At 49.4% G+C, this 14,946-nt stretch overlaps 1 protein-coding gene across 2 annotated transcripts in view; it reads right to left on the bottom strand.

Annotated features, from left to right (window-relative positions):
* Window positions 1-14,946, bottom strand: part of LOC135392035 (unconventional myosin-XV-like) — a 62,460-nt gene that overhangs the window by 26,756 nt on the left and 20,758 nt on the right. The window contains exons 18-34 of one of the 2 annotated variants that reach the window (XM_064622654.1): window positions 12,402-12,513; window positions 11,999-12,174; window positions 11,806-11,890; window positions 10,847-11,012; window positions 10,046-10,281; window positions 9,659-9,894; window positions 8,379-8,548; window positions 8,218-8,290; window positions 7,618-7,818; window positions 6,882-7,180; window positions 5,935-6,791; window positions 5,656-5,788; window positions 4,074-4,127; window positions 3,150-3,220; window positions 2,979-3,086; window positions 2,204-2,552; window positions 224-471 (exon numbers count right to left, since the gene is read on the bottom strand). In XM_064622654.1, the coding sequence (XP_064478724.1) occupies window positions 224-471; window positions 2,204-2,552; window positions 2,979-3,086; window positions 3,150-3,220; window positions 4,074-4,127; window positions 5,656-5,788; window positions 5,935-6,791; window positions 6,882-7,180; window positions 7,618-7,818; window positions 8,218-8,290; window positions 8,379-8,548; window positions 9,659-9,894; window positions 10,046-10,281; window positions 10,847-11,012; window positions 11,806-11,890; window positions 11,999-12,174; window positions 12,402-12,513 (3,574 nt within the window). The remainder of the gene's footprint in view (window positions 1-223; window positions 472-2,203; window positions 2,553-2,978; window positions 3,087-3,149; window positions 3,221-4,073; window positions 4,128-5,655; window positions 5,789-5,934; window positions 6,792-6,881; window positions 7,181-7,617; window positions 7,819-8,217; window positions 8,291-8,378; window positions 8,549-9,658; window positions 9,895-10,045; window positions 10,282-10,846; window positions 11,013-11,805; window positions 11,891-11,998; window positions 12,175-12,401; window positions 12,514-14,946) is intronic. The other variant, XM_064622655.1, reaches the window with a different exon arrangement.

Below are 14,946 nucleotides of genomic sequence, written 5' to 3'. Positions count from 1 at the left end.
CAAGCATAAGCCGGACCGAATAACATTCCGAAAGTATACGTGTATTATAACCCACTCTGTCGTTCTACTTCCACCATGGTCCCTTTAAGGTACCCGTTTTGTCATCGTACGATTGTGACGGTATGGCTCATTCTTTTAGAGCACATGGGCAGAGACGAAGATGAAGTGAGCGTGTTGACACCAGAAAAAAAAAAAAGTTGAGGGGAATACGTATGTTCTTTACCTTTCCTCCAAGAGCCGTCTCCATGCCCTGAATCTCTGGGAAGTCGACGAAGTCTCTCTCGTCGTCGTCTTCGTCGCTGGAGTCAAAGGCCAAGCCGGCGGCACGACGTTCTTCGCGTTCCTGCTGCTTGAGTCGTTTGAACTCCAAGAACGAAGTCGGTTGTCCGGGGAGGAAGTTCCCAGCTTCGTCCCTCGGTGGAGGCCAACGCCACTTGCCGATGCGGACGGTCTTGGCCCGACCGTACACGTCTGCAGACAACGGTCTCACAACTTAGTTAAAGAAAGTATAAAGAACAGAGAAAGTATGGAGTTCTTCACTTTTCCCTATACATGTACTTTCTACCGTACGTATTAAAGGGGCTGTGCAACGATTTTTCGTCGTTCTTGTTTGTCAGAAGAGGTGTTCCTGAGCACACCACCCAATGGACCTGGTGGTGGTGGTGGTGATAGGGCTTGCCGTTGTCGGCCTCACGTATGTGGGCAACGTCACGTCACGTCACGTCACGACTCACGCCCTGGGGGAATGTGCGTCCTGGGCCGACTTCTAAGGGAACTGTGCCGACATATGTCTGAAAGCGTCTGAGGGAAACCCAGGAAAAACCCCAGACAGCACAGCCGGCCGGGATTCGAACCCGGGTACCAATGGACCTTTTTCCCCATACACGTCGTATCCTAGCGGCTCTCCAACGAACCATGCTCGGCGCGCGTCGAAACAAATCCACGTGGGTGGCAGAAAGGACTAAAACCGGTCCGGAGTGGGACCGTCGAGCTCGCGCCGTTCGTGCGGTCTCCCCACTGGTCCCCACTTCTGTCGTGCCCATACTGCGCCATCTAGTGAAGACGGAGATAACCCTCTCCGGCGCCTCAAGGTCATACGCATGCGCATAGGCCATTGTCGAAAAGGCCCATTTTTACGTGAGAAAGATTTCGTCGAGTTCGAACAATAAAACGGATAACGCCTTCATCAAACTCAAGGAACGTACGCCTTTTTCACGTATACGCCAGCTTGCTTGGCACCAGGGGACGGATCTAGAGGGGGTTACGGCAGAGCCGTTTATAGAGAGAGTTTGGCCATTAGGAGGAGCCTAACTTAAAGCGCGTCATGCGACGTCACGGCTGAACGACCTCCCTCGTCGTGCTCTATTGTTATCCAGTCGTCAACCGGTCGCCGACGCCATATTGATGCTGATCGTTGATGCTGACAGACTAGGAGAGACGACACGTGCGTCTTCTTGCTTCGAAAGCCTTTCGTCCTTGAACTCTTTCACTTCGACAACAAAGCCCCCCTTATCACTGGGGCCGGTGGATCATAAGCCGGTTATTCCTGTATATTACATTCAACGCAACCACGAAGTTGCCGACCAGCTGGCGGACAGCATCAATATGGCGCGGACTAGATGGCTGATAAACGGATTCCGCTCGGATTCAGGCTTTTAAGGCGGCGCAACGACGACTCTGACGTCAAAATAAGCTCCTCCCATGAGAAGACAAAATATCAAAGAATGGCCAAACTCTCCCTATAAATGGCTCTGGGGTTCGGGATGTCCTGATCCCCTCCTCAATTTCTATCTTCAAATAGTGTTTAGTCGACCTAGATCGTGTATCTACCACGCTGACCAAGGCTGGACCCTCCTCTCAGAAGAATCCTGGATCCGCCCCCAGCTCGGTTCGTCCTACTTTGTTCGCCGAAGTTCTACATTAAAGGGGCCGTAAACAGGTATATACAAGGTGCGCATTTCTCTGCATTATATTACTGCAACCTAGGCAGTGACAGCTCCTTTCAATTACCCTCCCTTTAAGTTCTCTCAAACATCGCAAGAAATGCACCGTTCAGGTAGCAGTCATATTTTCGAAAAGTTGTTTTATAACGTGAAACGAGAGTAAATATTATGCGACACTTTTTTTAACGCGCGTCGGAAATTAATTTAGCCAAAGACAACTTTATAAAACACCGAACTCTGTTCGGGCACTGTTCGCGTACCTGGATACTTGGCCATGGTGTTTGGCGACAAGGGCGGCATTGGAGGAGGAGGGGGAATTCCGTTTTCGGGAGCCGTTCCAGCTTTATGCCGCAGTTCGGACAACACATTGCCAAACGTGTCCTTGGGTGAAGGCTGGCCATTCTTCTTCGAAGCTTTCTGACCGGCGTCGGGAGGCTTCCAGGACAGGTCCGGAGTTACACCGGGAATGGCCAGGGACAAGGGCGCGAGAGGGGAGGTCAGGCCACCGGTAGAGGCCAGCAGTCGAGGGTCCGGGCTTGTTCCCGTTGGAGAGAGCAGTCCCCCAGACGTCCCGTTGGATCCTGGCTGCGGAGATGTGCCTTGGGGAACCTGGAAGACCGCATGCTGTCTCATGGACCGCGAGTTCCTTTCGCCTTTTTACATTTGCCTTTTATATTTTTTTTGTTAGCGTTGCCTCGATTTATTGTTTTCTTACAGACAACCAGTGAACGAGCACATTGAAGCTGAAGCCTCAGTTCAGCCGATATTCTGAAGAGAGGTTATTCTCCTGTGTTCGAAGTGGTGGCAGCTCAAGACGTGAAGCTCCCGCTTAAACCTACGTTCGCTGCGTTGTTTGACTTTCTACTCTTCGACATCACAAATTGCATGTTCATCGACATAATGATATTAGGGTACATGAGTAAAAAGTAGAACGAGAAGAACGCTAATGAGGCAACTGTGGGCGAATATCTTTGCTCATTATCATTATTTTCTCAACAGAGTGAAAGGAAGAAGTTATGAGTTGAATGGACCTACCACTGAAGACTGCAGCAGCTGCTGAAGTGCCGCACTCTGCTGCATCAGCTGCTGCTGGATCTGGAGGTTCTGTTGCACAGCATTTGCGAGGAACGCCCTTTGCTGCAGCTATTAAGCAAGAAATTGCGTTTAGTTTAGTTTAGTGCTGGCACCAAAGCAGTACGCCTTTACCTGCATCATGTGTTGCTGAAGCACCTGCTGCTGGATCAGCTGCGAGGCATCCACGATTGGCACTGTCATCCCTAAAAATAAAAGTAAGTTCAAAAGTTTGAATTGACAACGGAAGACAGATCTGTACCAACGGAACCAGCAAAGCCCTGTCCGCACAAGGAAGCGTCTTTCTCGGCAAGAGGAGCCACGCGTGGTTTTTAGCATTGCGGTGCTCTATGGCCCTCACATTCAAGGTATACTATGTGGAACAAAGTATTACATGACTGTTTAACATAACTTGATCTGGATATTACCATCTCTGTCTGGCATCCAGGCTAGACTTCACCAGCTGCATGTCAGCATGGTGTCTACGCAGCAGGCAGTCAGTGCTTACACTGTAAGCACTTTCTTACATTAACAGCACTCTCTTAGTATTGAATTTCGTACGCTAGACAGCTTCCTGATACCCTATCAAAACACTGAAGTTCCAGCTAACCCTATTCAAGAGTCGATCTTTGCACTCGCCTATTAAGAACTCCTTTTCACAAGTCTTCTGCGAGCACAGACGCGTACGTTGCTGAGGGGTTGCGTTGCCGTAACTGAGGCCAGTTGAGCATTAGGGGATGAATAATACTCCAAGGAGCAGTGAATACCTCCTCAATGAATTATGCGTCACCATACGTCACAATCATCATTGAAATGTACCTATGTCATGCTAGCTACCTGCAACAAGATCTAACGTCAATCACCTCAATGCTACCAAGATCGTCACCTCAACACCACGTGCTACAAGACCTGTCTTCGCACCTGGTCACTACATCTGTGCATCCCGCATGCTTTGCTTCTTCCATAAAAAAACAGGTGCTACAGTGCAGAGCAAGCGAAAGAGCACCACAACCGCCACCATGTGCGTCCGACACCAACCCTCCACCAGGGTCTTCTCACCTGAGACATTGTACAGTGGCAGGTTGTACGACGACGAGCTATTCGCCATGTTCCCTGTAATGATGCCATAACTCGCAGGCTCAGGGCGAGAGATAAACACTTTGCTCTCGCGGACAGATTATACACAACCAAACTTATGATCGAGAGTTTGTAGTTCATAGCGAGGTGGAAGTCTAAAGGGAAGATAACACAGTATGCCCCGCTGATTGATTGATTGATTGAAAAACGAGAGAAGGACGATGCATTTGTGCGCGTGTCTTTAGAGCAACATCGCGCTCAGATAGTTCGGTCATTATAATTCCTGTCTTTACGTCGCGAAACCACTGTAACCACCAAGGACGACCCTGTGGTATTCCTTCCCTGTATTCGTTCTCCTTCATTCGTGGAAGACTACCTACATGGGCAACATGTACCGTGCCGCCAGGCTGCTGGCGTGGTCATCCGGTTTCGAAACCGGATCATTAGGCGAGGATATTACAGCAGTGGAACACAGTAGTATTCGGCAGAAAAAAATTCATGAAACGTATCTTCGCGGCGATACTAGATATCCGTAATCCCGGTTCTGTACGGAAACAGCCACATAGGCCACAAGGAAACAACGCATCATGGATTTTACAGTGTAACTCTGTTCTACTGGCCGTCGCAGCGCTGACCTTCCTTGTGGTATCTTGCTGGCTCATCTAAGAAAACGTGACATGAGAGGCCACGTGTTTTAGAGCACCAATTCGGTTCCGCGTTACACCGACGGACCATAGCAAGATATCTGCACCTTCCCGTTGCTTTCTGCAAGGGCGTCACCAAGTGTGTGTCCGTCGCCCGTGCATGACCGCTTCAATTGCTCGCAGACTAAAATCACCGGTCAATGCAACCTACCGGGTAGCCGGGTGCATTCAGAAAAATTTAGCAAGTCTTGTATGTTAAAGAACCTTCGTTCTACAGTATATGCACCTCTTAAGCACGGGACAGAGGAGCGACTTCTTCGGCAGGAAATGCTACCCATCTGAAATGCATCACGTAGCATGGAGTCCTGACCCATATGTCCTGAAATATAGGTGCCTGCATTGTTCCCTATATGAGGTCAGTCGTGGTAGCAACTTGCTCGCAACCAGCAAACGCCATAAACATCCGTTTCTTCTTTCGTATATACCGCTATTCTTACACTTTTTTAACATTGACACTCAATGTGCTGTGTCACTGCTGTGCACACTTAACAGTAACACGACCTCCGTACAATCGGTGGCCCCAGTAGAAAGTGCGCAAGGGTTCCCGACAAAGTGAGTTGCAAACATGAAGGTCAGGTTTCGACTTATATGTTTACTACTTGCATTGTGGCGAACCCTTGCGCACTTTCTACTGGGGCCACCGATTGTACGGAGGTCATGTTACTGTTAAGTGTGCACAGCGCTGTACAATGAAAGCAAGGCCATGTTATTTACGTATATGTCCTGAACACCTTGGCAACTGGACAACAAAAACTAATAAGGACAAGTTGCCATGATCACTAACTAACCAACTCATAACTAACTGTAGTTATTGACAATGCATATTATAATATTGAGGCAACAGCAAAACATTGACCTACCAGCAGGAGGCGGAGTGACACCTGTAGGGCTCTGCACCGGGCCCATGCCAAGCAGCTGAGGAGATAGAAGACCAGCATTGAGGCTTGCCATGTTGAGCATGCTGAGGTTTGCTCCTTGAAGACCTCCGTTGGTCTGTAAAAAGAACCGCAGGCTTTATTATGCTTATATCATCGCCATAACCTGTCAAGTAGGTCATCCCCTGTCTCACACGTCCTCTCCTCAAGGCGGTGAGAAGTTCAACTCTGAGTCAGGGCCGAACAAGGGTTCCTTGTACGAACCTGAGGAACATTAGCAGTCATAGTCGTATTTCCCGCCGGCTTCCCATCGCCTTTGAGTCTTTGAGCCATGTCCACCGCGTCGTCCAATCCCAGGTCTTCTCCTTTCAGCGAAGCAGCCAATGACCTCGCGTCGCTCATTTCATCCAAATTCCCGTCCAATACCGGATTGAACAGCTCGTCCAGGTACTGATCTAGATCAGACGTGTGCGACGGAATACGGACATTCTTCACATGCGATGCCAGCGACGGCGCCTCCGAAGTATCCGACAGCGCGGAGCTTCTGGCGCCACCATAGTCCGACAGGTCGCGCGTCCGGTCGATGTGGGCGCGACTCGAGTGTGCTGCACCGCGACGTGGGGGACGCGTTCCGGCGTACTTGATGTAACGTTGCTGTTCTCCACGACTGTAGCCGACCGCGGAGTCTGTATCTCCGAGGTCCAACTCCGGAAAGTCTAGTCCGTCGAGCGAAGGACTGTCCGTCCGTTCAGAGTGGTCGTCACGACCCGACTCGCCGAGAAGTAGCTCACTGGCGGTCTCGGAGGCTGAGGGTGCGACTTGGAAATAACGTTCGTTGAGGGCTGAAGATGACAGGCCCATGCGACGTTGCCACGCTGAAGAAGATGATGTGGCGGAAGACTCTGGAGCTGCAGCGGAGTCGCGTCCGCTGGGCAAGTACTGCGGCGTGCTGATACGTCCTTTACTGGGAGGACGACTGCCTTCGAAGTAGCGACCGTTCAGAGCGCTCTGTTTGGACAAGGCGCCGTCGGGAGGACCACCGTCCAAGAGGTCTTCGAGGGAGCGGGTGCGATTAGTGAGCGCTGGTGAGCTCCGGGGTTCGCGGCGGTCTAAGGAGCCCTCTGTCAAAAAGAGGAAATACGTAACACTCGCTGCTGGAGGCTGAACTATATCGAGAAGTACTAAGATGCGTAAAAAAATAATGAACCTACCGACGGTGAGGCATCCCGTCCTGGTCTCGTGAACAAACTCTCTGACCTGTCGCCTCTGTTGGTTTTGAGACTCATTGGACCTCCGGCTCGGCGACGACGTGACAGCCGCGGCGTCCGGTACGACAGGCGGAGGAACGGGGATTGCTCCTCTTTGAGGTCTAGTAGACGGAGCGGCTGCAGAAGCCTGCGGACTTCTTCCCTCTGTGGGGGCGCTGTTACTAGACACCCTCTGAGGTGGAGCTGGAGGCAGATCATGAAGCTCCACCTCATATGTCTCCACACGGTCTGGACGGTGCGGCCTAACGATGATGTCGTGGTTAGACGAAGACACATGTGTAACGGCAGCAAAAATTTTGTCTACGAAACTACTACGAGACAGTAAATACGAGACCGTTAATTAATTGATACCGACTCTTAACAACGGTGAACAATATTTAGTGAAACTACAGTCAATATTGATCATTAACAACAACAATTATATCCTGCACTGTCAAATAAAAGTATAATTCGTCGTATTTCCTCCATCTTGAACGATCCCTAACAGAATTCATACAAATTGTAAGAACTATGAGAGACCTATCGCTCATGGGGAAATCTCGCTAGCGGCACCTATTCTAATATTTGCATCCACTGTGCCACGGCAACAGGTACCATCGTACACAAGATCAACGCCAACGTCTATAGCACCATGAACCGCCTATGATACAACCATTGACCCTATGGTTAGACGACTTACGACGCAAGTGCCGAGTTCGAAGACGGTGGCTCTCCAGGTCCTCCACTGTGCGAAACAAGGAAGTAAGACTTGCAGACAGGAAACGCCGGTGGAACCTCTGTCTCGGCGATGAGGTCGAGGACGTAGTCGGTGCCGTTTAGCGAGTAGGTGGCGCCCTCGTCCAGTAACTCCGTCGTCCAGCCGTACGCGTCATCCACACCCCTAGAGAAAGGCTTGTTTCAAAAATCTAGAAAGCAATAACACCCCTTCCGCTGCAGTCATCGCCAAGGGACGCCAAGGGACCATGCCTTAACGCCAAGGGACCATGATCGTGCGCGACGACACAGTGTTCCGTCTGTTGCTTAATTTTGTCCATCCGAAAGACCTCTAACGTGCATGCACTGAAATCTCTGCACACGGGACACCCTATTTAACGTCCCTCGCGGAGGGCGACGAGTCTATAGGTCTACCTTTAGAAGGTTGGCGTCCTAGGCCAAGTTCGAACACCGCAACCTTAGTGGACGGGTAGGCAATCAATAAGCGGACGCGTCACCGACTGATCCACCGATACTGGTGTTTAAGTTAAGCGTTGCTAACCAGCCAGAAGGGTAAAATTGCTACCTTGCGTGCAAGAGTTCTGCAGCGAACTCTTCTCCGGTAGTCCAGGAGTCGACGGCACCAAGGCCTTCGCGCTCTGAAAGAGATGATGCCAGAGAAGGACATGAAATTTCGGCGTGCCACACCTGTTTCTTTCTATTATACTTCGAAAGCGAAGAGCTCACCATCAGGAAACTGTGCCTCGAGCGCCATCTGCATCTTTCGAGTGTTCGCCTTCCATTCCAGTAGACAAGGTGGGTAAGTCCTGGCGTCTTCGGGTCCCAGACCGTTCTGACGCAGCAGTTGTTGTTGGCAGTAGGCAGCGTATCCTTCTTGACCATGATCGGAGACGTACCTAGGGTCAGGGTGCAGCGTTTTGTCACAGCACTTCGTAACACATTGATGCCCTATGACGCCAGCCATTTTCGTAATCGATAGTGAAACTACCATGTTGTCCAGGCCACACGCCAAAGGCACAAAGGACAGCTTAGTGGAGCCCACCAATATCGACAGTAGTGCGAGTCCGTCCGTAACAGTTGATCCTAAATTTAGCTCCCGCATTTAAACCCGTGTGGCTGAATGTCCAGAGATGAAGCCAACTTTTATATTCTGTTTTGTCCTTTGTCGACAACCCCGCCAGCATGAAATCCATTGCCGGAAAATATTCTAATTGTGTAAATTACATAGATATATCTTAGTCGACATGGTAGCTTATTTCGTCCAGTCTCATTGCAATGCATTGGTATAGTCATTGTGTCCTTATCACTTCATTTGGGGTAGTCAGCACAACGAGGTAATATTTGCAAATCTTCGTGTCTTACCAGAAGGATATCGGGCAAAACTGATTACAGATGTCAAAAAACGTCATGAAACGATGAACGGAAACAGCAATCGCGTTGTTTACAAACGATTCGGCCACAGATCATGGGCACAGCCATTGTTTATGCGTAAGGTTACATCTGTCCAGGACCAGATCAAAGTACATTGGGCGAGCCGAACACAAATTTTTACATCGAACGAGATAGGGCAGGGGACCCCGCGTTCCGTAACTGGTATACCGCCAGGTCTGGTGCCCTGCCATTAGCATCACGGGACACATCCCCCGTACGGAGATCTCTGCTAGTCTTGAAGTGAAATTATCTCCTTCGTTGTCTTCAATGCTACCTTATCAGTGGACACCGCCAAGTGCAGGCGCCTAGGAAACTTTTTTACAACGATACAAATTCCACAGTGCACGTACAGAAAACACTTCAAAAAACGTACGCAAAACGTCGTACGCAGTTACAAATACCATCGAGGGATACGCTTCGATGGATGATAATTCACTTGTCGTAACAAATCACTGAATAGGTAGTCCTCTTAGCTGATGACAATACACACATTTCAAGTGCACACTTTAAAGAAAATCACTGTTGCATTCAAGCCTGGCACATATTCTGAACCGGTAGGAGACAACATGGCTTACTTGAGGAGGTACTTGTAGAGTGTACTAGAAGGAGGAAACGCAGAGAGGCAGTTTGCCATGAGTAGCCAGCCTCTCTGGCAATTGGCAGCGTTGTCGTTCTGCCACGTTTGATTGCACAGCTGACAGAGGAGTTCGTCCCGCATGGTAGCCTCGCGTAGGCCCCGTTGGACGATGTAATCGCCGAGCACTCGTTCACGCTGACCGCTCAAGTGACTGTCGTTCATGAAACGCAAGATCTGCGCGCAAAGTAGCCAGACGTCATTCAGGAACATACAGAGCATTTAACTGGGTTCGTTTTTTTTTTTTTTTTGTCCGAAGACGCGTGTGTTGCCTAGGTAACCGTCAATCTAACGTGACGTCAACCAACATGTGTCGTGCATGACGTACCAGCTTGAAGAGCGCCAGGGAGTCCTGGTGCTGCGAGCCCGACGCCTTGGCCAGGAACGGTGTCCTGATGGGCTCCCTCTTCATGCCCCACAGGTGAGACTTGAAGTAGATATTTGTGAATTTGGTGAAGACGTGCTGATCCACGTCCGACGGAAGACCAGGGGTTGAGGTGCGTGGACGGGACACGGACGGGCTCGCCTTGGTGACGTTGCGGTCATTGTGCGGTGACTGCCACTCTGTCGGACGAAAAGTGCGTCACCACTTATTTATCCAGTCATAAGTCGAATAGACAAATATATTCATCATGCAAAGCACGGATGTTGCCCGGACGCGAACTCTTGAGGTTAAAGCAATGAGTCTTACACTAGGGTCTCTTCCCGTCTGTTACACTGCCTGCAGACTTCAAGAAGTTGTGACACACGCGTGTGTCGGAATATTAAACTTTGGCGTCGATATGGAACGAGGTCATCGGCCACTCCTATTGGCTCTCATAAACACGTGATCTCTCCCGCGGCCGCGTCGCTGGAGGGGATACCAATCGCGACGTAGTAGTAGCATGAGTTTCGGTGTTCGCGATGCCGATTTTCTACGCGTCTATCATCCCTTTTTCTGTAAAACTTGCAATGCAATTTCGCATAGGTACATAGAACCGTCTTTTGTAATTATGCGGCGTAACTTGAAGCCGAGTGTCCTGAATCCCTTCGGTGCTCTTTCTAGGTTTCCTGACGCTGCGTCAACACCTCTAATGCTTCGTGAAGTCGAAGGCGGCAGAACGTTGCCTATGATGGCCACTATACTAACCATCCAGCTTAGTAAAGATGAAGGCCAGTTCTGCAGGGATCTCCAAGTGGTTGACTCCAGCCACAGCCCGTGCGGCGCGCTCTTGCTGGTCGCGAGCCGCACGCTCCTTTGCCCGTTCCAAAGCAAGACGGTCGGCCTCGCGCTTACGTGCCAGGATAGCCTTGATCTGGAAATCATACAAATGCCTTGCATCAGTGTAATTCAGAGCAGGTACCGACGAGCATCATCAGCTTTTGAGAAATGGAATCCTGGGTCAGCGGATTCCAACCATGTCCATGTCTGTCCAGACTGCGTCTCGATGCGTGCAACACATCTTGGGAAGACCGATGATACTTGTAAAATGTGTTGGGTACATAGGGTATTATGACTTGCTTATGCAATATGGCTTATTGAGATATCCAAGGCTTATGTTATGGCCTAGTGGCTATATATACGGATATCCAAGACTTATGTTATGGCTAGTGGAATGGCTAGTGGAAGATTGGATCCTTATGGCATTAGAGCTTAGCTACGCATTAGATATATGACATTATGCCTTGTAGGCACACACTGCACAGACCTGGCAATGCGGTATCTGAACACACTCAACTGTCGCGGCATTATCACCTAGTGGTGGATTAATTTGTGCTTGTAACATTATGGGTTATTGACAAGTTGGGTACATGTGGCATTACGGCTTTTTGGCTCAGTGGATACTTATGGCATTAGGGCTTATCTATAAATTTGACATGACATTGTGGCATCTTGGCATATCGGACAGGCACATATGAACCGTGGTTTCTCAACACATCAAACCCTTATTGCATGGCCAATTCGTGGATTCGGCTTGCGGGCTCTTTGACACGTTGGCCACATACTGCGTTGTGGCTAATTGACTTAGTGGACACGTATGACATTATGGTTTTTCTGTGATGTTTATGGTGACAACGAAAGTATATCTCATGAGAGTGATTCACTACCTTGTCGTATTCCCGTTTTTGCCGTAACATTCTGTAGTTGGCCTGCGCTTTGATGACACCACGTCGTACCTTCCGGTAACGACTCCTGTAAAGGGGAGAGACATGCATGTTGTAAGTACAGTTCCTCGCCAGGTGGCGCCACCACGCCTAAATCAAGCACAAACGCGACGTCAGATAGGTCGCGTATACTCACCGAGCGGCATATCCACGATAAGCAGTTTGAATCCGCCTCGCAGCTTTCCTCATGGCCCGGTAGTGCCTTCTTGCCAGATAGCCCCGCACATGGCGCTGCAGTACCACGATGGCAGAACGCAGAACAGCAACGCGCTCCTGGTCCAGTGTCTGTTCTACTGTTTCTTTCAGGAACACCTGCGGAAGTACACTACCAGCAATCATCTCTTTGTGAGCGAACCGGAAGTCCTCTAGTTTCGTCGAACCATCTGACTGGAACAAGTCTTCTAGTGGCATCGAGTTATATTGAGCCGAAGTTATTCAGTGGTACCAAGACATTTGAGGCATCGAGTACTTAGGGCAAGGCGAGTTCGGCTTAAGGACTCTTAAATTACAAGAAGGATTATGAGGTGTAGAAGACAGACCTTGCTCGTGCCGAGCTGGTAGCCATCTTGAGATCCTGGTGTCCTTTCTAAAACAGCCCGGCAAACGTCTCTTGATGAAGTTGCAGCGAGTCCTGGGACTAGGCAGCGATATCTGCGCGAGATCACGTTGAGTTTCTTTCAGTTTGAAATCATTGATAATGTTTTATGAATAAACGATGATACAGATTAAGGAATCTGCGAAACGACAACCCCTATAGCGCAGCTAATCCTATGCCCGACCGTTCACCATGAAGGTTGTCCCCTGATGCCTTTCACAGACAACACAAAAGTCTTTCTTTGTGCATATTAGAAAACACACCAACAGCAGAACATGCAGTTACACTACGAACGCCTGGTGAATTCAAAGCGTATCGCGCTACTCTAAGAAGCTCTAAGTCCCTCTAAGCAGCGACAGTTCAATGTCGTCGACACATCGTGCAAGGCACTAGCACAAATCGAAGACACAAGCTCGTGAGTCTGTCGTGTGTTCTTCTCCTCCTGTGTTTTACCTCAAATTCAAGGCAATTTTAACATCATACCGTACTCATGATAACACACAGGAATAACACAGCACAGAAGAGAAGCTAGGAAGGACGTGGGTCCTTCCTAGCTTCTCTTCTGTGCTGTGTTATTCCTACAACGATCAACAAGGATGACAAAAATGCGGCTCCTTACGCAGGTCGGCTGACGGGTCGTTTCTTCCGTTTCGTCACCCTCGAGTCACTTCGTGTCAGTCTGGTGACACTAACGAGGAACAATTCCGAACGCTTCACCTTCCGGCCCTTCAAGACCATGTTCAACACCACCACATCACAACCCTACCGGTATATAGCACTGTACCCGTATAAAATTGTAGCTCTTTGAAGAACATCCTTGGCAAAGACGCAATGACATGAGTTGGTCCTGTTGAGTATTCCATTCAAACCATTCTACGCACAATCAGTCGACGGGTAAAGCCGGATGAGTATATGATATATTGTCTCTATCGTAAACTCCACTGCAGGCATGGAGTTCGTCAAAGACGTTAGGCTCAGAGTGTGCCTAATCATCAGTACGTAAGAGTGTTGTCAATATCTGAACACCGATTCCAAAACTTTCGTGGAGGCGTTGCGTCCCAACGACGGAGACAACGGACACAGATCAGGTCATCCGGGTCTTCGGACATTTAACCGTACCCGATCACCACCGACACCGATCGAGCCATTCAGTTCATCCGCGGTTCAAACCCGTTATGTGGAAACGGTAGATACCGGCCATTTTCACCCATTCTTTCACGACATCTTCGCGGCTTGGCTTCTTCCTACCTCTGGCAACGGTATCCCACGTACAGGTAACCTTCTTAACGTAGGCATCTCCATCAAGACCACACGCGCACTCTGTAGTATTCAAGAGTATCCAGCCGCTAAGCAACACTGTCGCCGGTGCGCTTACACGCTGAAGACCTCCAGCAGAAGATTCCTTCTTCCTTCTGTCAAATATCTCGATGCATCAGGTCTACTTCTTGTACCAGGTCATAATCCCATACGACGGCGGACATTGCGCACCCGTTTTTGCGTCATCCACGACGCTGACATCGACTTCGTGTTTTACAGATTCCGGTGGACGACACACGGAAGCCTCCAGTGAAGCGTTGACGGCGGAGTGCGTCGAGATGCTCCTCTGCTTTTCCGGGTGTGAGATGAGACAAAAAGCAGGAAAGCGACCGAGACATGAGCGCTCTGCCGTGAGAAAGTGGTTAACGACTTCGTACGCGGCCAAGTAGTGCGGCGAATTACTCGCGTTGGAGTTTCAGATATGGGCAGATAAACCAGGGGGAGCCAGTGGCAACTGGATAAGCGAGCAACAGTAATAATAACGGACTAGGTACAGGAAAGAGATAATAGTATGAGTGTACGATATTACGACACCGTTAAAGTGGGAAAGGAACAATGAAATTAAGGATGCCCCGACGAGAACGGACTGGGGACGACATACAAGATATGTGCGCCAAGGTAATAACATATTAATGGTATCTTCGACTGGGGGTACCAATGCGCTAAGTCAGAGCGCTCCTAGCTCGAGGAAGAAAGAAGATGGAAGAGATAGAGAGCTTCGTTTTGAGCAGACGAAGATACAGTGCGTGCTCCAGAGCACCCCAGAGTGATCGGTGTCTGCCACTCGAAGACGCCTTTTTTTTTCTATCCATCATCATCATCATGCCATAAGTAGCTAATAAAAGTAGGGTGTGTGCAGCAAGGTAATAATAATAATAATACGAAACTATAGGTAGAGGAAAAATAATCTGGTGCGGGAAAGATCTTCCAGAAGGTCTTCAATAGAAAGTCATTGGGTACCCACAGCATATCAACTCTCTTCCAGGCTTCAATAGAAGTTCCTCCGCCTTCGCGACAGTTCAGGTTTTTCTTTCTTTTCTCTCTCTCTCTCTCTTGGGGGGAGCGGGGTTGCCGCCAAATGATATACGAAATAGCTTCAGCGGCATTATTTGTAAGAGAAGTAAATTTCCAGGTTTGTACACGTCGTACACCATGATCTTTGGCGCCGTTGG

This window comes from Ornithodoros turicata, chromosome 4 (genome assembly GCF_037126465.1).
Source record: "Ornithodoros turicata isolate Travis chromosome 4, ASM3712646v1, whole genome shotgun sequence".
In the NCBI taxonomy this organism is placed as follows: domain Eukaryota; kingdom Metazoa; phylum Arthropoda; class Arachnida; order Ixodida; family Argasidae; genus Ornithodoros; species Ornithodoros turicata.
The sequence above is the reverse complement of the archived record's forward strand: the minus strand, read 5'-3'. Positions and strand labels throughout refer to the sequence as shown.